At 47.3% G+C, this 22267-nt stretch overlaps 1 protein-coding gene across 1 annotated transcript in view; it reads right to left on the minus strand.

Annotated features, from left to right (window-relative positions):
- Positions 1 to 22267, minus strand: part of CFAP210 (cilia and flagella associated protein 210) — a 132618-nt gene that overhangs the window by 20234 nt on the left and 90117 nt on the right. The window contains exon 7 of the mRNA XM_069225299.1: positions 11884 to 12076. Within this exon, the coding sequence (XP_069081400.1) occupies positions 11884 to 12076 (193 nt within the window). The remainder of the gene's footprint in view (positions 1 to 11883; positions 12077 to 22267) is intronic.

Raw genomic sequence — 22267 nt, forward strand, 5'->3', positions numbered from 1 at the left:
GGTCAGTTTGAGAGTTGGGCTGGTTGGACCTCACACTAAACAGTGACACAAAGGGAGCTGAGGTGTAGCCTGCATATCCTGATGAGCCATCTGTGCTAGGAGGGAGGGGAGGAATGGTCACTTACACCTGAAAGGGCTGTGCCTGCCCTCACACAATGCAGTTTCCAACCCCCTGGTGAGTGTCTGGGGCCTGGCCTGGGTAAGGCAGGATTTCACATTCAAAAGAGACTTTACTTTGAAGTAGGCTTACTTCAAAGGAGAAATTGTGTATAAGAAGGGCACCCGAAATCACAGACTTTGGAAACACTTCTGGAAACAAGAGGAACCTCTGCCTGGAGAAGAGCTGAAGAGCTGAGGAAGAAGAGCTGCCCTGCCTGTGACTGTGCTTTGTGGAGCTATCCTGCAGTTGCTGCTTCTGCCAGAGTAAGAGGGCAAAGACTGGACTGTGTGTGCCTTCCATCTTGAGAAGAACTCTCCAAGGGCTTGATTTAGAGCTTGCCTCCTGTTGTTTGAAGTCTCAGGGCCAGCAAAGACTTCTCTCTGCCAGCATCTGGAGTCTCAGGAGAGACTCCTACTCTGCCCTGTGGTGCCCATCCAGTTCCTGGTACCCTGAAAGGAGAAGCTGGCAGCCTAAAAGGAGGAAATCCATGCACAGAGTGCTGTGCAGGGAAAAGATCGACGCGACTCCGATCTGCGGCTGAAAATCGGCACTCGGCAGAAACACGACCGAAGAATCGATGCATGGAGCAGGAGAAATGACGTGCAGCATCGCTGACGGAGACTTGGAGATCGAAACCCGTGCTGCGTGTTTTTTTAATCATCGTGCGGCTGGATTTCCGACGCAAGTACCGCTGGGTGTGTAAAAACAACGCAAGGCCTGCCTGGACCCGAGAGTGCTGACCAGATCGACGCATCGCTCTCCTACGGAGAGAAGGAATGACGCGCCACGAAACGACGAAAGGAGAAACGGCGCAAGGCCCAGCTCGTGAGTGGAGTCGACGCATCGCAAGCCCTTTTTGACACACAGTTGCCCGTGCTGGGTTATTTTTGACACACCCAAGGTACATTTTCATGCTAACAGTGTTAGTGTGTGTTTGAAACTACTTAAAGACTCTGTTTGCATTTTTATTGGTAACTTGACTTGTGTATTGTGGATTTTTGTTGTTTTGGTCTTGTTTTGTTAAGATAAATATTTCCTATTTTTCTAAACCTGTGTTGTAATTTTGTAGTGTTTTCATTAAGTTACTGTGTGTGTTGGTACAAATACTTTACACCTAGCACTCTGAAGTTAATCCTACTGCTCTGCCAAGCTACGAAGGGGGTAAGCAGGGGTTATCTGAGGGTGATTCTCTTTTACCCTGACTAGAGTGAGGGCCCTTGCTTGAACATGGGGTAACCTGACCTTCAACCAAAGACCCCATTTCTAACAGTCGCTATGTGGTGGTTACTGGCTGCCTAGATAATACTAATGCTCTATTTGTGGTAGTGTGGTCGAGCAGTTAGGCTTATCAGAGGGTAGTGTTACGCATTTGGTGTACACACACAAGCAATAGAAGAAACACACACTCAATGACAACTCAAGACCAATAGGATTTTATATAGAAAATATATTTTTGTTACTTTATTGCTAGAACCACAAGACTCAGTTCAGAAGTAAATACTGTTGCAGGTAAGTACTTATCATTGACATCAATGTAACTTAGTTTCACTTTAGTCAAGTAAACAGTTTTTAAGAAAAAAGAGAATATCTATTTTAAAAGTGGACACAGTACATTTTCAGAACAGTTCCTGGGGGAAGAAAGTAAAGTACAGTTTTAGAGGTAAGTGCATGACTTACAGTTCCAGTCTCCAGGTTATAGGTAGTCCACTGTTGGGGGTTTAAGTCAACCCCAAACACCCACCACCAGCAACACGAGGCCAGCCGGGTGTAGAGGTCAAAGTTAAGCAATTTTAACATGGGCTCCTACGGAGACAGGGGGTACTCGGAAATCGGTCTGCCAGCAGATTAGTACCCGTGGCTCGGAGGGTAGACCAGGGGGGCATTAGAGGAGCACTGGAGGGGCCCCAAGTAGACACCAATCGCACACACTCAGCGCCACTGGGGTGGCCGGGTGCAGGGTGCAAACAGGGCGTCAGGTTTCCAAAGAAACTCTATGAGGGGACTCGGGGGTCACTCAGGAGCTTAAGGCGAGGTCCAGGGGGTGTCTCGGGCACACCACTGGTCGGACAGGGAAGAGGACCGCCTGTACCTCGTTGCTGCACTGGGTGTTGATTTTTCCAAGGCCTGGGGGCTACGGGTGCAGTGGGTCCTTTGGCGTCGATTATCTTCGTCCAGGTCAGTCGCGGTCAGGGGGGTCCTCGGGATTCCCTCTGCAGGGGTCGCCGTGGAGGGGTGGAGAGGTCAACCCAGGGTGGGCTCTTGGTCGCCGTCGCCTGGGGGTTCTCTCTGGATGGTTGGGCCACCTGGACGGGGCGTGGGCATCAGGTGCAGAGTGGTTAGGACTCACACTTCTGGAGTGAGGTGGGAGTCCTTCAGAAGAGGTTTCTTCTTCTGTTCTTCTTTGGACCGGGCCGCTGTCCACAGGAGTTCTTGATCCTCTGTGATGCAGGCAGTCCTCTGGAGGTTTTTTAGAGGTCTCTGGACCCGCAGAACGCGTCGCTTTTCTGCTGCAGTTTCTTTGAGGCAGGAGACAGGCCAGTAGTACGGCTGGGGCCAAGTCAGTTGTTGTCTCCTTTCCTTCTCTGCTGGGGCTTCAGCTAAGCAGTCCTTCTTCTTCATGCGAGGTTGTAAGGAATCTGACTAGCTTGGTTCAGGGAGCCCTTCAATACAAGATTTAGGGGTGTTTTAGGGGTCAGAGGGCAGTAGCCAATGGCTACTGTCCCTGAGGGTGGATACACCCTCCTTGTGCTCACTCCCTTTGGGGAGGGGAGCACATTCCTATCCCTATTGGCCCTGATCCTTCAAAAGAAGATGGAGGATTCTGCAAGGAGGGGGCCACTTCAGCTCTGGACACCTTAGGGTTGGCTCTGGCTGAGGTGGTGACTCCTTCTTGTTTTTCCTAATTATCCCTCTGGACTTGCCGCCAAAAGTGGGGCTTTGTCCGGGGGCTGGGCATCTTCACTAGCTGGAGTGCCCTGGGGTATTGTAACACAAAGCCTGAGCTTTTGAGGCTCACTGCTAGGTGTTACAGTTCCTGCAGGGGGAGGTGTGAAGCACCTCCACCCAGTGCATGCTTTGTTTCTGGCCTCAGAGAGCACAAAGGCTCTCACCTCAGGGGGTCAGAAACTCATCTGCTAGTGGCAGGCTAACACAGACCAGTCAGTCCAACACTAGAGGATTGGTTAAAATACAGGGGGCTTCTCTAAGATGCCCTCTGTGTGCATTTTTTTAATAAATCCAACAATGACATCAGTGTGGGTTTATTATTCAGAGAAGTTTGATACCAAACTTCCCAGTATTCAGTGTAGCCGTTATGGAACTGTGGAGTTCGTTTAGCCAAACTCCCAGACCATATACTTAATATGGCCACACTGTACCTACAACGTCTAAGAATGGACTTAGACACTGTAGGGGAATATTGCTCATGCAGCTATGCCCTCACCCACGGTATAGTGCACCCTGCCTTAGGGCTTTAAGGACTGCTGGAGCGGTGACTTACCTATGCCACAGGCAGTGTTTTGTGTGCATGGGACCCTGAGGGGGATGCCATGTCGACTTTGCCTTTTTATCTGCACCAACACACATAATCGCAGCCCTTAGGGACCTTCCTTGGTCACAAGATCCTTGGTACCACTGATACCTTTTACAAGGGACTTATCTGTGTGCCAGGGGTGTGCAAATTGTGGAAACAATGGTACATTTTTAGTGCAAGAACACTGGTGCTGGGGCCTGGTTAGCAGGATCCCAGCACACTCTCAAGTCAAGTCAAGTCAGCATCAATATCAGGCAAAAAGTGTGTGTGTGGGGGAGGGGGGGCATCTGCAACCGGGCCCATTTTCCTACCCATTATAGAAATGATTACCCCCATGGGCCAGATATTATTATGGCAGGAGGAAATCAACCACCATTTTCTAGAGTACTACACCTTTCTTTACACTAGCGTCACGCAGAGTGGGGAGGACGACATAAGGGCTTTCCTGGAACTTCTTCCACGCCGGCACCTTACTGGGGAAGAGAAGGAAACAATAGGAGGGGATTTCGAAGAGATGGAAAAGGGCCTAGCACGAGGGAAAACCCCGGGCACAGATGGGCTCCCCATAGAATTTTATGCCACGTACGTTGATGATCTGGACCCTAGGCTTGTACAGTTATATAAAGCAGCAAGAGAGCAGAATCACCTGCCAGACACTACCAGGGTGCAGGTAAACCAGCACATGACATCAGGGCCTATAGGCCCCTATCCATGCTTAATAAGGACTATAAAATTCTTAGCCGGATCCTTGTGAAGAGACTGCTCCCACTTATGACTTGCCTGCCCATATGGACCAAGCAGGATCTATCCCCACCGGAAACACAGCCCAGAACATCCGCTTGAGTTATCAACCTTTTGGACGCTGATATACCAGAAAAAAGAGCTGCAGCTGTCTTTGCGGTCGACATAGAGAAGGCATTTGACAGCCTGGAATGGAAATATCTATATGAAGTCCTAGAACATATGAGGCAAGGGGAGGGATTCATTAGATGTACACAGTTGTTATACACAGATCCCAGAGCCTGCGTTAGAACAGGGTCCACTATATCCGAATTATATAGGGTGGAGAGGGCCACAAGGCAGAGGTGCCCCCTCTCGCTCTTGTTATTTGTGTTGGCAATGGAACCTTTGGCTCCCCAAGCACGGACTGCTCTTTGGTATCAGGGACTACAGAAAGGGGACACCTCTCACCGAATAGAGCTATATGCAGATGATCTGCTCATGTTCCTACAAGACAAAGGGCCGGACCTTGAGGGAGCCAAGGCGCTCTTAGAACAATTTGGCAGGATAACAGGGCTACGAGTGAATTGGCAATAATCACACCTCTACCCATTATCAGCAGACCACGATCAGCCTATGTGTATGGCCTACCTGGGAGTCAATGTTTACCACACCAGGGCTGATGTACTAGAGAGTAACATAGGTAGTGCCACTAGGGTGCTAAAAACTAGTCTGGAATTTTGGAAAATGCTTCCCTTATCAGTGGCGGGGAGAATAGCACGCCTTAAGATGACGGCGCTGCCAAGACTATTTTACGGTCTTGCCGCTCAGGATCCCTGCCATGGTTTTTAGGGAGCTAGATTGCAGATATGCAAATCAGTCTTGACTCTGTTCCTCATGGGAACATTCCAGCCCGAACTGCCAGGCTGCCAGGAAACAGGGTCTAGACTGATTTGCATATGGCTGGGTCCAAACTGGAATTGCATGGCAAGCAAAAAAACTGGTGGATTAAACCCAGATCTGTGACTGGGGGTGAATGTTTGATTTGCTCTGCATTCCGTCCATCATCTGTTGTTTTTGCCTTTGAGGAATTCAGGCAGGAGTATGATCTTCCACAAGGTAAATTTCTGTTACACTTAGCAGTTATGTTATGTTATGGATATTTATGGAGCGCATAGCTACCATGAGGCCTCTCAGCGCTTGAGACAGAAATCTCCAACAACTAAACATGAGAACGATGTCAGAACAGCCAAGTTTTTAATAGCAGCTGAAATGCTAGTTTGTGGCTAGTTTGCCGAAGAGAAAGAGGCAGGGAATTCCAAAGCTTAGCACCGAGATAGGCCATTGATTTTCCGCCCCATTTAGCTTTTTTTATTGGAGGAATCACTGCTAATGCGGCTCATGATGATCTGAGTTGTCTAAATGGCTTATGCAGGGTAGCTAAGGTACGCAAAAACGGAGGACCCTTAGCATGGAGAGCTCAGAGTGCCTTGAACTTTAATTGTTGTTCCATGGGGAGCCAGTGTAAGGCTAAAAGGGCAAGTTTGGCCGAATGATGTGTGGGCACGTTGTAAAGAAGGCAAGCAGACGTATTCTGGACCACCTGCAGTTTCTTTTTAACATAATTTGGGGAGCCTAAAAACAGGGCATTCCCATTGTCCAGACGTGAAATAATTAATGCTTGTATAATGAGTTTCTTTGCTATAAATGGGAGCACTTTGAAGACTTTCCTGAGGAGTCTGAATAACCCAAAACAAGTGGAAGAGATTTTCTTTGCCTGATGGTCCATGGTAAGCCACACCACCCATAAACATTGGCACACAAGATGCACAGAACCGCAACCCCATGAAGTCAGCAACTATATATTAACCTTGGAAGGTACACATAAAGCCAAAGCTGGATTATATGGGGCAATGCGTACCGGAGCATTACGTCCCCTGGAGGGCCTGCGCATAAAATGGGAAAAAGAATTGGGGATCCCAATACCGGAGAAATCCTGGGGGCAGATATTAGAGAGGGCACCAAAGGTATCTCGAAATTCCCAGTTTAAATGAATACACTTCTATGTAATACATAGGACATATCTCACTCCTAGGCGGCTCCGTGAACACCTTCGGGTAATAAATGCTAAATGTCCACGTTGCGGAGAAACAGCTGCAGACTTCATACTCATGATGTGGGCTTGTACGAGCCTAACCACATATTGGCGCAGAGTAACGACTCATATGGAGGAGGTCCTGGTCCGAGATATCCCTTGCACGCCGGGCCATTGACTCCTTCACTGGTTCCCTCATACTTCCAAGAATAAGGCCACTAGTAGGCTTCAGGACCTTGCATATATACTAGCAAAAAAGGGAAATAACAAGGAAATGGAATTTCCATTAGGCCCCGGGTTAACTAGCTGGAAGAAGGAACTAGATCGATGGGCGGAATACAAGAGTTTAGTTTTACAATGTGAGCCCAGGCAGGGCAGGGGTTCACCAGAACTAACGCGAACATGGGAGCAACCCGTTGAAGTCCTGAAAGATAAGAATAGGCTATCCCTCAATGACCCTAGAGAGATTTTAACACTTACCACCCACCAGGAACAGACAGCTCCTAGAACAGAGTAAGAACCAGGCCATGGGGGAACTTGTCTAATAAGACTACTAATATAGAATTCCCCTAACATTAAAGTAGATAAACGCACGTGTTTACACAGATCGTACTCAACAGGATACAGGTCGAGCTGGGAAGGCGGCACGGGAGGAGGGAGTGGTGGGGTTAAGAGCAATGTTATTAAGCACTGTATGATTGTTGCACAATATGCTAAAACCACAATAAAATCTGTTTAAAAAAAATCTATTGAATCAGTACCAGGGTTGGCAAACGTCTTACATCATTCTTCGATCATGACATGACCTCTGACAGCATGTCTCCTTTTTCATATCTAACACCCAATTAGTCTAACCATTGGCAGTTCATTCTAACCTGTTTTTTTTGCCCACTGTCCCACCTCAGATTAGACCCAGTCATATGCAAATCAGCCTTGGTTCTGCTCCAATAGGAATAGTTCAGCCCTAACTTCCAAGCCAGGTCCTCTTTGAACCGGAACACAAACACCAAGACCAAGTCCGGCCTAGTTGGGCCGCTTCATTCGGGTGTAGGTTGGGTCTAGTGGCACAGTGAGCACTCTTTCAAATCAGCTGCCATTTCTACACCCAAGTGAGTTAGGAGATGCCTCACGAGGTACAGGCACTATAAACGCAAGTTGCTGAGTACCACTGAGTTAAAGAGAAATGCACAGACTCATTTATCAAGATGAATGAAATCCTGAAAACAGTGGATTGGGGATGAAAAGATATGCAAAGTTATGAAATGATGCAGTTAGATTTAAAAATACTTTCTGCCCTTTGGGATAATTACTTTCAGCCCAAGAACCCAACAGAAGGCTTCCATCAATCCGGTACTACCTGAACCAGTCCACCCGATCTCCCATCTTTCCGTACATAACCCTAAACCTGCGACAAGCTATAACTGCCAGATTTTCTGACATTGTAGGTCAATTTTGAACTTCACAAATTTTTCTAATCCTGTGAATCAGAATGAGAAATTTCGAAGCAAAGGTTGCTTTTTTTTTTTTTTAAACATCTAAGGTACAATAACATACAGAAAAAACAAGTTACTTACCTTTGGTAACACTCTTTCTGGTGGATACAGTATCTATCTTTGGAAGGAAAGAACTGACATACGCGCACCTGGGTGGTGCCTTTATAGGTGACTGTGACGTCACCAACGGCTCCAACAATGCCACGCAGATCCAAACGACGCCACCCGACAGCATGCGCAAGGATATTACTCAGCAAAAGTTCCGGATTCCAAGCTGACGCCGTGGGATTCAAAGGTAAGGACTCTGCAGCTAGAAGTCTCTATCAGATTTATAAGATACTTGGCAAATGCTCTGCATTGGAGGACAGTGTCCTGTCCATCGAGCATAGACCACACACAAACTGTGTAAGCATTTTGTGGAACAGTAGATATTTTGATGGAGGAGTCCTGTGAGTGATGTCAAAATAAGTATCAAAATCCAGGCTGACATCCACAAAAATGGTTACAATCTGGAATGTCTACTGCTGATGACTATTAACAACAGTTGCGTTGTCAACCCCCTCCTGCCTTAGCAGCTACAGCGGGGTGGGATTTTTGATGTACCTCTCCTGTCTGCAACTGAGCAGAAAAAGGCTCATAATTTTATGCGAAAAGGTTGGGAGGTGAGTGAGTGAATGGATATATGGATGTGTGTGTGAGTGAAATGGTGGATGGGTGGGAGAGTGAAGGGGTGGATGGATAGATGCATAAATGAATGAGTGAAAGGATGGATGAGTGGAAGTGAGGAAGGATGGATGAATGGCTAGATGTGTGAAAGGGTGGATGATTAATGAGCGACATGATGGCTAGATGAGTGAAAGGGTAAATGGATAAATAGATGGATGGATTGGAAAGCTGGATGGATGGACAAGGTTGGGTGGATAAGTGGAAGGATGGATGGATGAGTGGAAGGATTGATGTATGGACTGGTGAGTGAAAGGATGAATGAATGGATGAAAGTAAGGACAGATGGCTGGCTGAAAAGAAGGATGGATAGATGCATAGGTGTGAGTGAAATACTGGATGTGTAAGGATGGATGAGTGCAAAGGAGGAAGGATGAGTGAGTGGATGGATGGATGAGTGAAAGGATGGATCGATGAGTGCAAGGATATATGGATGGATCAGTGAGTGGAAGGATGGCTGAGTCGATAGGCTGAGTGAATGGATGGATGAGTGAAAGGATGGATTCAAGGATGGAATCAAAGCGTTGATGGGTGGATGAGTGAAAGGGTGAATGGATGGAAAGATGAGTCAAAGGGTGGATGGATGGAAGAGTGGATGGATGGGTCGAAGGTGAGATGGATGAGTGAAAGGATGGATGGCTGAGTAAAAGTTTGGATGAGCTAAAGGGAGACTGGATGGATATATGGACAGAAAGGATGGATCAGTTAAAGAGTGGATGAATGAGAGAAAGGATGATGGCTGGATGACTGAAAGGATGGGTGGGTGAATGGATGAAAGGGGGATGGATAAGTGAAAGGATGGATGATTGAGTGAAAGGATGGATAGCTTTAATGGATAGGTTTGAAGATAGATGAATAGTTTTGGATATGGATGGGCAGACAGATGGACAGAGTGGTGACAGGCTGAATGTTGGATGAAAGACAATGTATGACAGAATGTAAAGACAAAATGATGGATAAAAGTGGGTGGATGAAAGGATGAAAAGATAAATGGATAGATGCCTGGAAAAGACAAGCAAGCTCTTCTGTGGAGGGTTGCAGTGGCTTGCTTCGTTTGCTTGGTTCCATAAGAGCTTTGGTTCAAAGTGAGGGGTATTTTTATTTTCTGGCTACTCCCTTGTTTAACAATGCAGGACTGCCCTCCTATGGCAGGGTGGACACACGAGAATAGCTCTAAAGACCTTGCAGCGAAACCCCTATTACGACGGGAAAGCCCTCCCCTATATAGAAGCTTACTACTGGGTGGCGCATTTGATCCCAATTAATGACTGGATACATACACCGCAGGACTGCCCAATATACAGACTAGAAAGGGGTACCCTGGCACACCGTTCTCACCTACACTACCTTTATGGTGGCAGAGGCGCACTAAACCTGCTCCCGACGACCCAGGTGGCCTTGGAAGTGTGGAATAGGGCAACAAGGACGATCGTTTGGGCCCGGAAAATCACGAGGGCAACACTACTTTGGAAGGGGTGATTACTCAGTGAGATTTGTAAACTACAAGGTTTTGGGGTGCGGATTCCAATTGGAATTTCCACTATTGGGGATATCCTGGAGAATGGGGATTTTAAATCCTTGACAACTTTTTGTTCCGAATACAAATTGCGCAAATCACAGTTTTTTAAATAATATGCGCAACTAAAACATGCTTGGATCTCTTAGGCCCAATAGGCACTGAGATTCCGGAATACGCCCCACTGGAGGGGAGACTGCTGCAAGAGAAACTCACTAAGGAGGCTATCTCTCTCACTTATCGAACTTTGAACAACAATATGCCAGATAATCTACGCAACCTTAGGGACCTCTGGATGAGGGATGTGGGTGAACTGGAAGACACTGACTGAGAGGCGTCGCTCATGCATCCCATGAAAGTGGCTATCAAGTCCTGGTTGCGCCTAATTCATCCTGCATATGGTGTACTACGACAGGGATAAGTTACACACAATGGGTACAGTGACATCGCCGGTATGCCTACGATACAAAGAGGGGATTTCATGCACACTTTATGGTACTGCCCCTTACACAGGGGTACTGGAATGCGATACTGGTGTAACTCAGCAGGGTCCTGGAGGTGGCACTTCTGGCTGAACCCACATATTTCGAACTGTGTTATCCCAAATGATATAGATATTTTAAGACCACACCTTATCTTCAGTGCTCTGGGCCTTGTGATTGCAAAGCGTGATGTGGTACGGAGGTGTGGGGTGGCGGAAGTTCCGACCTTTCAAGAATGGAGGAGTGGTATGGACCTTTACAAGGCATCGGATAAGCTAATACAGTGGTTCCCAACCTGTGGTCCGGGGACCCCTGGGGGACCGCGAAGCCTCCTCAGGGGGTCCGCGACTGCTTAGAAAATTCTATAATATTATCAGATTCAATCCCTAGCTTTCAGTAATGACTCAGTGGGGGGTCCCCGGATTACAATATTTATTCAGTGGGGGTCCCCGGGTTCCAGTAATGATAAACTGGGGGTCCACAGACGTCAAAAGGTTGGGAACCACTGAGCTAACATATTCCATAAGGGCTGCCCCTGAAAATTCCGTAAAATATGGGTCCGGTAGATCAGCAATGATGGGCTTGATCTTGTAGATGATAGTAAGAACAGCACACCTGACCTGTGAGTGCGTGACATTATAGAGGGCCCGCCGGGGCTAAGTGGCCAATACATAAGAAAGTGGCATTGGGGAGGCAGGCGAGAGATCCTGTCCGCCTGCATTTTAACACCGTGACTCCAGTGTACTGCCTATTGCAAGTGAATATACTGTACTACGATTTACTACACTATTTGTATGTGTCCTCCACATCACTGTATTTAATATTTGTTTTTCAAAGTGGTTACACTGAAAATTGCAAAATAAAAAATATATTTAATTTAAAAAAATGCAGAACTGGGTAAACAGAACTGTCTTTTTTCTTTATGTTGGATGGCTCTTGCAAACGGTCAACCTAAGTAAAGTCACCATCAATCAAAGAACCCAAATTTACGTCATCAAACCAATACATAGGCTAGAATTCCTATTAATGTGCATTGTTGTTGGTACAGGAGTGGCTAAATAATACAGTTTTTCTTTTCACTGAAATGCCCTTTAAGGCATGCATACTTGCTAAGTAAAAAGGCCACTAAAACAGTTATCTTGTTTTTCCAAGTAAAAGTTACCATTTCAATTCTGTGGTCTTCAATGGCCTTCAAGTCCGCTTTTAACTTTTCTTCTTTTTCTCTTAGCTCTCGTTGTGTCTTTTCTTCAAGAAGTGCAACTGCGTTTGCAATGGTGGTATCTTCATTATCAAGTTTTTGCTTCAGTTGAGATGATAGGTGCGCACCGATATTGTCCCTATGTTTTTGTACTTCCCTGCAACAAAGTGACATTTAAACACATTGCTTATATTTCAATAAAACTAACTGACTGAAATGTAAACCATACTCATTTAATTTCTTTACAAGAAAAATGTGATCAAGAATATTAAATACATTTTCTGTCCCTTCACCTGCGTATTTAGAAATATTCCATGGCAGAGGTAGGTTTTTACTCTGTAGTTATAGGTAATTTCCATAAGGAAATATCCGTCGCAGCTCCAGCAAAAAACTACCCGATGGATTTTCACCAAAATTAGATTAGGCGTCGTGGGCCTGGACTTTGGATGTTAGATTTGCTATGACTGCCAATCAAAGATGGAACAATTAAGTTCTCAGTGGATGAGTATTTTCGCCCTTGGTCCAATTTGGATTTGACTGTTCTGCACGACTAAAGATTAGTGGTGTAGAAGAAACTGAAGTAGAGTGGAGTGGTGCAGGGTAGGGTAGAGTATAGTGGAATAGGCTGGAATGGTATAGAGTGGAATGGACAGGAGTAGAGTGGGGCAGCAAAGAGTGGCGTAGAGTGTAGTAGTGTAGAGTAGAGTGGAGTAGCATAGAGTAGAGTGGCATAGGGTAGATTGCCGGCACTGTGTGGAGTGGAATGGTGTAGAGCAGAGGGGTAGAGTAGAGTGGAGTGGTGTAGAGTGGAGTGGCGTAGAGTGGGGTGACACAGAGTAGATTCATGTACAGTGGCATCAAATGGAGTGGCACAGAGTGGAGTGCCGTAAAACGGCATAAGGTAGAGTGGAGTTGTGTAGAGTAGTACAGTTGTGGATGTAAGTAACTAAAGTGCCAATAGAGATGGCAGATGTGAAAGCAACATACATAACTAGCTGTCTGTCTGTGTTTAAAATATGAAAGCTCATTGCATATCTAAAAATAATACTGAAATGCTCATGCAATGGGAAAGAACACATGTACGTGGACCATGATGCAGAGAGAAACTAACACAAGAAGGATGGCAAGCCTATGGGAGGTAAGCAATCGAAAGATTTCAAATGAGAGTGACAATGAAAACAACTAATGGTATTCTGTGAGCGGGCTGTAAACCCTGTGAATTGTAAACAATATGTTTCACATGATCTGTGTAGGTGGAACCTAAAAATGTGAATGGGTATTTGGGCCCAGGAGGGCACATGCCTTGAATCCAAGGACCATGTAGGAGGTTTCAGGGGCACATTCTGCCCCAGAAAATAAACAATGTCTCTCTCCTATACAAGAGCTATTGGCTTTGCAATGTGTTTTGCCATGTTATACATTAATGTGGCTGCTGTTCAGCATGCCTAAACGCTGTGTGGAGTGTCCTACAGTGGAGTGGGGGGGTGGAAGAGTGTTGTAGAATGGATTTGTTGGAGTAAAGTGCCATAGAGTGAAGCAGGGGGAGTAAAGTGCCATAGATTTGTGTAGAGGGTTGTAGAGTTCAGTGGTTCAGTGACTGGGAGTGGGATGGATTGCAAGTGGGTGAGGTTGATTGGATAGGGGTGGATTGGAATGGAGTGGAATGGATTACATTTACTTGGGGTGGGTGTACTGAACTGAAGTGATAGGACTGGTGTGGGGTAGGGAGGGTGGATTGGATTAGAGTGGAGCGTGGTGGATTGGCCTGGACTGGAGGAGATGAACTGGACTGGAGGGGTGGATTAGAAGGGAATGGATTGGACTGGAGTGGGGTGGACTGTACTGGAGTGGGATGGACTGGACTGGATTGGAGCGGGGTGGATTGGATTGCATTGGAGAGGGCTGGATGGATTGGAATGATTGGGGTGGACTGAACTGCACTGTTGTGGATTGGGCTGGGGTGGAGTGGGGTTGGTTGCAGTAGGTTGCAGTGGGGTTGTATTGGAGTGGGGTGGACTGGAGTGGGGTGGACTGCAGTTAGGTGAATTAGATGGGTGGACTGACCTGAAGTGACAGGACTGGGGTGTGGTGCACTGGATTAGAGTGGGGTGAGATGGAGTGCGGGGGTGGATTAGACTGACTGGAGTGGGGTGGATTGGACTGAACTGGAGGGGGGTTGACTGGGGAAGAGGGGGGGAATGGATTGGATTGGAATGGATTGGACTGGACTAGAGTGGGATGGACTGGATTGAGTAGGGTTGAGTGGACTGGAGTAGGGTGGATTGCACTCAAGTGGAGTGGATTTGATGGGAGTGGGGGATTGGAGTGGGGTGGATTGGATTGGAGTGTGCTGGGTGGATTGGACTGAGTGGGGTGGACTGAACTCAGGTGGGGTGGATTGGACTGGGGTAGAGTGGGGTGGACTGGAGTAGAGAAAGGTGGATTGGAGTGGGGTAGACTGGAGTGTGGTGGACTGGACTGTGGTGGACTTCAGTTGGGTGGATTAGATTGGAGTGGATGGATTGAAATGAAGTGGGTGGACTGGATTTGGGTGGGTGGACTGATTGGGATGGGGTGGAGTGGGGTGGATTGCACTGAGGTGGGTGGATTGGAGTGGGGTGACATGGATTGGGTAGGTGATTGGATTGGAGTGGGGTGGACTGGACTGGGGAAAATGGAGTGGGTGGGAAGGAGTGGCTGGAAAGAAGTGGGGTGGATTGGATTGGTGTGGGGTCGGGTGGATTGGAGTGGATTACATTGGAATAAAGTGGGGTGGACTGGATTGGAGTGAAGTGGATTGGACTGAGGGGGTGGACTGAATTGGGGAATGGATTAGGCTGGAATGGAGTGGGGTGGACTGAATTAGGGTTGGGGTGAAGTGGATTGTAGTGGAGTTGATTCAAGTTGGCTGGATTGGATTGGTGTGGGGTGGGGTGGATTGGATTGGGGTGGGGTGATGTGTGGTGGATTGGATTGAAGTGGGATGGATTGGATTGCAGTGGGGTGGACTGCAGTGGGGCAGACTGATTTGGATTGGAATGGGGCAGATTCTTTTGGAATGGAGTGGGGCAGATTGTTTTGGATTGGAGTGAGGGAGATTATTTTGGATTGGAATGGGGCAGATTGGTCTGGATTGGAGTGGGACAGATTGGTTTGGATTGGATTAGGGGAGATTGTTTTGAAGTGGAGTGGGCTGACTGTTCTGGACTTGAGTGAGGAAGGTTGTTTTGGATTGGAGTGGGGCAGATTGTTTGCATTTGAGTGGGGTAGACTATATTGGATTGAGTGGGGCAGACAGGAGTGGTGCAGATTGTTTTGGATAGTGTGGGGCAAATTGTAGTGAAGCAGAGGTTTTGCATTGGAGTGGGCCAGATTGTTTTGGATTGGAGCAGATTGGAGTGAGGAAGATTGTTTTGGATTGGAGTGGGGCAGACTGGAGTGTCGCATATTTTTCTGGATTGGAGTGGGGCAGATTGTTTTGGATTGAAGTGGTGCAGATTGTTTTGGATTGAGTGGGGCAAACTGGAGTAGAGCATAAGGGGCAGGTTGGAGTGGGGCAAATCATTTTGGATTGGAGTGGGGCAGATTGCTTTGGACTCGAGTGGGGCACAGTGGAGTAGATTGTAGTGGGGCAAATTGAAGGGGGCAAATTGGAGGGGGCAAACTGTTTTGGACTGGAGTGGGGCAGATTGTTTTGCACTGGAGTGGGATAGATTGTTTTGGACTGGAGTGGGATAGATTGTTTTGGAATGGAGTTGGGCAGATTGTATTTGATTGGAGTGGGACAGATTGTTTTAGACTGGAGTGGGGCATATTGTTTTGGATTGGAGGTGGGCAGATTGTTTGGACTGGAGTTGGGCAGACTGGAATGGGGCAGATTATTTTGGATTGAGTGGGACAGAAGGTCTTGGATTGGAGTGGGATTAGAGTGGGGCAGATTGGACCGGGCAAATTGTTTTGGATTGGAGTGGGCAGATTATTTTGCATTGCAATGGGGCTGATTGGAGTGGGGAAGATTTGTTTGAATTCAGTGGGGAAGACTGGAGTGCAGCAGATTGCTTTGGATGGGAGAGGGGCACATTGTTTTGGATTGGAGTGGGGCAGATTGGAAGGGGGCACAATGTTTTGCATTGGAGTGGGTGAGAGTGTTTTGGACTAGAGTGGGGCTGATTGGAATGGTGAACATTGGAGTGGGGCAGATTGTTTTGGATTGCCAGAAACATAACATTAATAAGTTTAAGTAACACATTCACATTGACTCGTTAAGAATGCTCAGTGTAATGCTTAAGCATAAATAAAGACTACAATATACAGTCATATGCCAGAAAGATGACAATGATGAATTTAAATGCCGCGCTCACGTTGACTCGCTAGGAGTGTTCAATTACAGCATTAAAACACAGCAAACTAGTCAGTAACCAACTGTGAAATAAGCAGGGAAACATTATCATGAAGTGTAACTCAAATTGTAGACCTGCACATGCATAGAATCACCCCCCATAATTATGCATCATGTTATAGAAATTCAACAGGAAAGAAATATAACACGAATAAACATTAGAAAATGGTGCTGAAAAGGAATCTAAAAACAACTCAACATGTATGAAGTGTTTGAAAAAGTGTAAAAGGGCCCCTAACTGTGATGTAGGAAGTTGGAGAAATATCCTCATAAAACCAATGACTCATATCTGTTAGTTATAAAAAACACGATGTAGGAACGTGCCCTTGTTGGTATAGTTACCCCCCCTAATATTGATGCCAACTTTGATTGAGTGTGTGCTGGAATTCTGCTAACCAGGCTCCAGCACCAGTGTTGTTTCCCAAAAATCTGTACTTTTGTTTCCCCAATTGGCACACCCATGGCCCACAGTTAAGTCCCTTGTAAAAGGTACCCATGGTACCAAGGGACCTGTTGTCAGGGAAAGTCCCCAAGGGCTGCAGCATGTATTATGCCACCCTGGGGACCCCTCACCAAGCACATGCACACTGCCTTTGCAGCTTGTGAGTGCTGGTGGGGAGAAAAACGGAAAGTCGACATGGCACCCCTCTCGTGGTGCCATGCCCACAAGCCACTGCCCATGGCATAGGTAAGTCACCCATCAAGAAGGCCTTACAGCCCTAAGACAAGGGGCACTATACCACACATGAGGGCATAGCTGCATGAGCGATATGCCCCTACAGTATTTAAGTCCATTCTTAGACATTGTAAGTGCAGTGTAGCCATATTGAGTATATGGTCTGGGAGGTTGTGATTACGAATTCCACAGTGCAGTGTAGCCATATTGAGTATATGGTCTGGGAGGTTGTAGTTATGAACTCCACAGCTCCATAATGGCTTCACTGAATACTGGGAAGTTTGGTATCAAACTTCTCAGCACAATAAACTGATGCCAGTGTGGGATTTATTGAAAAATGCACACAGAGGGCATCTTAGAGATGCCCCCTGTATGTTAGCCAAACTGCTAGTTCAGGACTGACAGGTCTGTGCCGGCTTGCCACTTCCAGATGAGTTTCTGACCACATGGGGTTGAGAGCCCATGTCCTGGGTGGAGGTGCTTCACACCTCCCCCCTGCAGGAACTGTAACACGTGGCGGTGAGCATTAGAGGCTCAAGCCTCTTGTTATGGTGCCCCAGGGCACCCCAGCTAGTGGAGTTGCCCACCCCGTGGACAAAGCCCCACTTTTGGCGGCAAGTCCGGTGGGAAAATTAGTGAAAGCAGGAAGGAGTGACCACCCCTAAGGTGTCCAGAGCTGGTAGTTTGGAATACAGGGACCAATAGGGTTAGGTTTGGGTCCCCCTCCCAATAGGGAGTGGACACAAGGAGGGTGTAGCCACCTTCAGGGACAATAGGCATTGGCTTCTGCCCTCTCACCCCTGTGACGCCCCTAAATCCAGAATTTAAGGGATCCCCTGAACCCAAGTCTTTAGATTCCTGGCGACCTGACAAGAATGAAGGACTGCTAAGCTGAAACCCCAGCAGAGAAGAAGGAAGACGAAAACTGACTTGGCCCCAGCCGTACCGGCCTGTCTCCTTCTTCAAAGAACCTGCACAAGAACAGTGACACTCCTGCTTGACTGACGACCTATGGCACACTCCAGAGGTATGCCCTGCATCACAAAGGACCAAGAACTCCGGAGGATAGCGGCCCTGTCCAAAAAGAAACTACACAAAAGGACTCCAGAGCCTCCCCAGACCCGTGAGTCCTGACCACTCTGCACCCGATGCCCACGACCCGTGTCCAGGTGGCCCAACCAGCTAGAGAGGGTCCCCAGGCAATTCTGAGCAAGTGCCCACCCTGGGTTGCCCTGTCCTGCCCCTCACGATGACGCCTGCAGTGTGAATCCAGAGGACCCCCCTTCCCGCAACAGCTCCGGACAAAGATATCAGACACCTAAAGGTACACTGCACCCGCAGCCCCCAGGCCTTGGATAACCCGACCACGTGTGCAGCAACGTTCAGCAGGTGGCCCTCCTACTTGACCAGCCTGTGGTTTTCCTGAATCGATCCCCTGGACCCAGCCTGCTGCATCTAAGTGACCCCCGGGCTCCCCTTAAAGCAAAGCATTGGGAGCCTGGCGCTCTGTTTGCACCCTGCACCCGGCCGCTGAGGGTATTTGTTTGGTGCCTGCTTGTGGCCCACGGTGCTCCTCTAAACACCTCAGGTCTGCCCTCTGAAGATGCAGGTACTTAACTGCCAGCAGATCTGAAACCGAGTGCCCCCAGTCTCCATAGGAGCCCATGTTAAATTTGCCTCAATTTTGACCTCTGCACCCGGCTGGCCCATGTTACTGGTGGTGAGTGTCTGAGGTTAACTTGAACCCTAACCTGTGGACTTCCTAACCCGCAGAGACTGGAACTGTAAGTCAAATACTTACCTGTAAATCGTACTAACCTTTCTTCCCCTAGGAACTGTTTCTGAAAATTGCACCGTCAATTTTTAAAACAGATTATTGCCATTTATTCTTAACCTGTCAACTTACCAATTCCAAATTAATATTGATTCATATGTGAAATACGTATTTATTAATGTACTTACATGCAACTTGAATCTTGTGGTTCTAGAAATAAATTAAGAAAATATATTTTTGCTATATATAAACCATTGGTCTGGAGTTAAGTCATTGAGTGTGTGCTTCTTCTATTGTCTGTGTGTATACAACAAATGCTTTGCACTACCCTCTGATAAGCCTAATTGCTCGACCACACTATCACAAAAAGAGAGCATTAGTATTATCTTTTTTTGCCTCTTTTAAGCCTCTGGGGAACCTTTGGACTCTGTGCACACTATGGGGCTCATTATGAACACAGTGGGATTCCCAGCTGTGTTCTTGCTGGCGGTCTAAACATAGACAGCCAGCCCCTAGAAGACCCCGCCAACCCTATAATATACATTCCATTGGGGCCGGTGGGCGGAAACAGTGTTTCCGCCAGCCGGGCCAGCAGAATGCTGGGCCAGGACATTGCTGACGCGTTGTCAATGCCACAGTGCGGTGGGGGCAGCAGCACCCGTCGTACAGATCACTGCCCGTAAATCGGGCAGTGACCTGCGACACGGGGCTGTGCACGGGGGCACCGAAGCACCCCTTATGCCAGCCTTTCCCTGGCGAGGGAAACTGCCAGGGAAAGGCTGGAGGAACAAGGGTTCTATATCCAGAGGGCGGCGCTTCTTGCAGCACTGCCCTGTTGGATAGAGAAATCTGCCATCGTCAGGCTGCAGAAGCCTGGCAGTGGCGGAAGGCCGCCTGTGGCGGTCTTCCCTTGTTCATTATATGGCGGTCCAGACCATCATGCCGGTGGCGGCAATTTCAATCTCAATTTGATATAATATATACAGAGCCAGCTTTCTACATTGGTGGATAAGCGGTGGGGTCTACGACTTTGCATTTGCTAGACTACTCAGCCAATATCTGATCACACAACTAAATTCCAAAATTGTCTTTAGAAACTGATTTTTGTATTTGGCAATTTTTTCAAAATTTTTAAAAGTCCTGCTAGGGCCTTGGTTAAGTCCCTTTAGCATTTTGTTTTAGATTTAAATGTTATTTTGAGTTAGGGGTTAGTTACTAGAAGTAGTTTTTAGTTTCTAAAAGTAATCCCCATCTTTAGTAACATAATGAGCAGCTCAGAGGAAATGGCTGTGGAACTCAACCTCACCCCTACCTCCATCTAGGAATGGGAGAGTTAAGGTCCCTCTGCAAGCTAAAAACAATTAGAACAGGTTTCAACCCTACCAAGGTCAAGCTCCAGGAGCTCTTGGCAGAGTACACCAGGGACCACCCTGCTGAGGAGGAAGACTTCCCCCCGGACAGGGAAGATGTTAAAGATGAGGAGGGTGAACTCCCCCTGTCTCAACTAACTAGGGAGATCATGGTCCCAAGGTCCCTATCTCCAAAGATCGTACTCACAGGATCTGGATATTCCACAGAGAAAATTGAGGACAGCCTCAATGAAGAGGACCTACTTTTAGCAAGGAAGGCCAAAAGGTTAGCTTTGGAGCAACAACTCCTAGCTATAGAAAGGGAGAGAGCAGAAATTGGCTTAGCACCCATTAATGGTGGCAGCAACATAAATAGGGTTAGAGAGAATACTGATACTCTAAAATTCCCCAAAGGGATTGTCTAAAAAAATAAAGAAAGTGATGATATCACCAAATGGTTTGCAGCTTTAGAGAGAGTTTGTGCAACCAGAGGACTAAGCAGATCTCACTGGGGAGTTCTCCTTTGGGAAGTATTTACTGATAAGTGTAGGGATAGACTCCTCACACTCTCTTGTGCAGATGCTGAATCCTATGGCCACATGAAGGCTACCCTCATTGAGGGCTTTGGATTCGCCACTGCGGAATATAGAAGTAGGTTCAGGGTCCCTCACAAAACCTTGAGCCAGAGCTGGGTTGATTTTGTAGACTACTCAGTGAAAACACTAGATGGTTAGAAACTGGCAGTGGAGTTCATGACTATGATGGGCTTTATAATTTGTTTATGAAAGAACATCTTTTAAGTAACTACTTCAATCACAAGTTGCATCAATATCTGGTAGACCTAGGTCCAATTTCTCCCCATGAATTGGGAAAGAAGGCAGACCATTGGGTCAAGACTAGGGTGACCAAGACTTTCACAGGGGGTGACCAAAAGAAAGGGATCACAAAGCCTCCCCAGGGGAAGGGTGGTGAGACACCTAAGGACATAAACAAAGAGCCTTCACAAGGGCCCGACAAACCTGTACAGGAGGATGGGCCTGAGCTTTTTCACAGTCCACAAGTGGGTACAAAGGTAAAAACTTTGATCCCAAGAAGGCCTTGTGCCACAACTGTAAACAGCATGGACACCAAACTAGAGACATGGCCTGTCCCAAAAATAATCCCCCAGCACTGCTCCAGTTGGACTGGTATAGCCAGTCTCCAGGAGGGATTAACAGTGTGGCCAGAGCAAATCAGGGTCCACACTGAAGCTACTCTAGTCTCTGAGGGTGGGGTGGATAAAACCACACTTGCTGCCTGGTCGCCTAACATGCAAAAATACAGGCAGCAGATCTTAATTAATGGGACAAAAGTAGAAGCCTTGAGGGATACAGGTGCAGGGTCTCCATGGTGGCAGACAAACTGGTTTCCCCAGGACAGTATTTAGCTAGACAAACTTAAACAGTCACCAATGCCGACAATGTAACTAAAGTCAATCCCATGGCTATGGTGACCTTAGAATGGGGAGGGGTTACTTGCCTGAAAAAAGGTAGTGGTCTCCTCTGCAATCCTAGTGGGATGCTTGCTAGGGAATGATCTGGAGTCCTCAGCTTGGGCTGAGGTAGAGCTCAAAACCCTTGCAGTCATGCTGGGAATCCCTGAACTGGTATGTGTGAAACAAGAGCACAGGGTGAAAAAGAAGTGTTGGAGACTGGAATAATGGGCCAACCTTCCAAGAGAAAAATCAAGAGGACTGGGGGACCAGCCTCTGAACAGCACAAGAAACAAGACCTCACTTCCCAGGAAGATGTCTTATCCCCTGAGGGAACTGAATCCATGGAGCTGGAGCCTTGCCAGGTAGAGCTCTTGGGCCCAGGTGGACTCTCAAGGGAACAGCTGTGCCAGGGACAAAAGACTTGTACCAGTCTTGAAGCCCTGAGGCAGCAGGCTGCTGCACAAGAGAAAGAAGAAGTTGGTAGATCCCACGGGGTCTATTGGGAAGATGGACTCCTTTACAATGGAGCCAGAGACCCCACACCTGGTGCAACCAGGAGAGTGGTAGTACCTTAGCAGTTTGGGGAGTTTATCCTAACTTTGGCCTATGACACCCCCATAGCTGGGCATTTGGAAAAAACAAAAACTTGGAGTAGGCTTCACTTCTTTTAGCCCAA

The sequence above is a fragment of the Pleurodeles waltl genome, chromosome 3_1 (genome assembly GCF_031143425.1).
Source record: "Pleurodeles waltl isolate 20211129_DDA chromosome 3_1, aPleWal1.hap1.20221129, whole genome shotgun sequence".
In the NCBI taxonomy this organism is placed as follows: Eukaryota; Metazoa; Chordata; class Amphibia; order Caudata; family Salamandridae; genus Pleurodeles; species Pleurodeles waltl.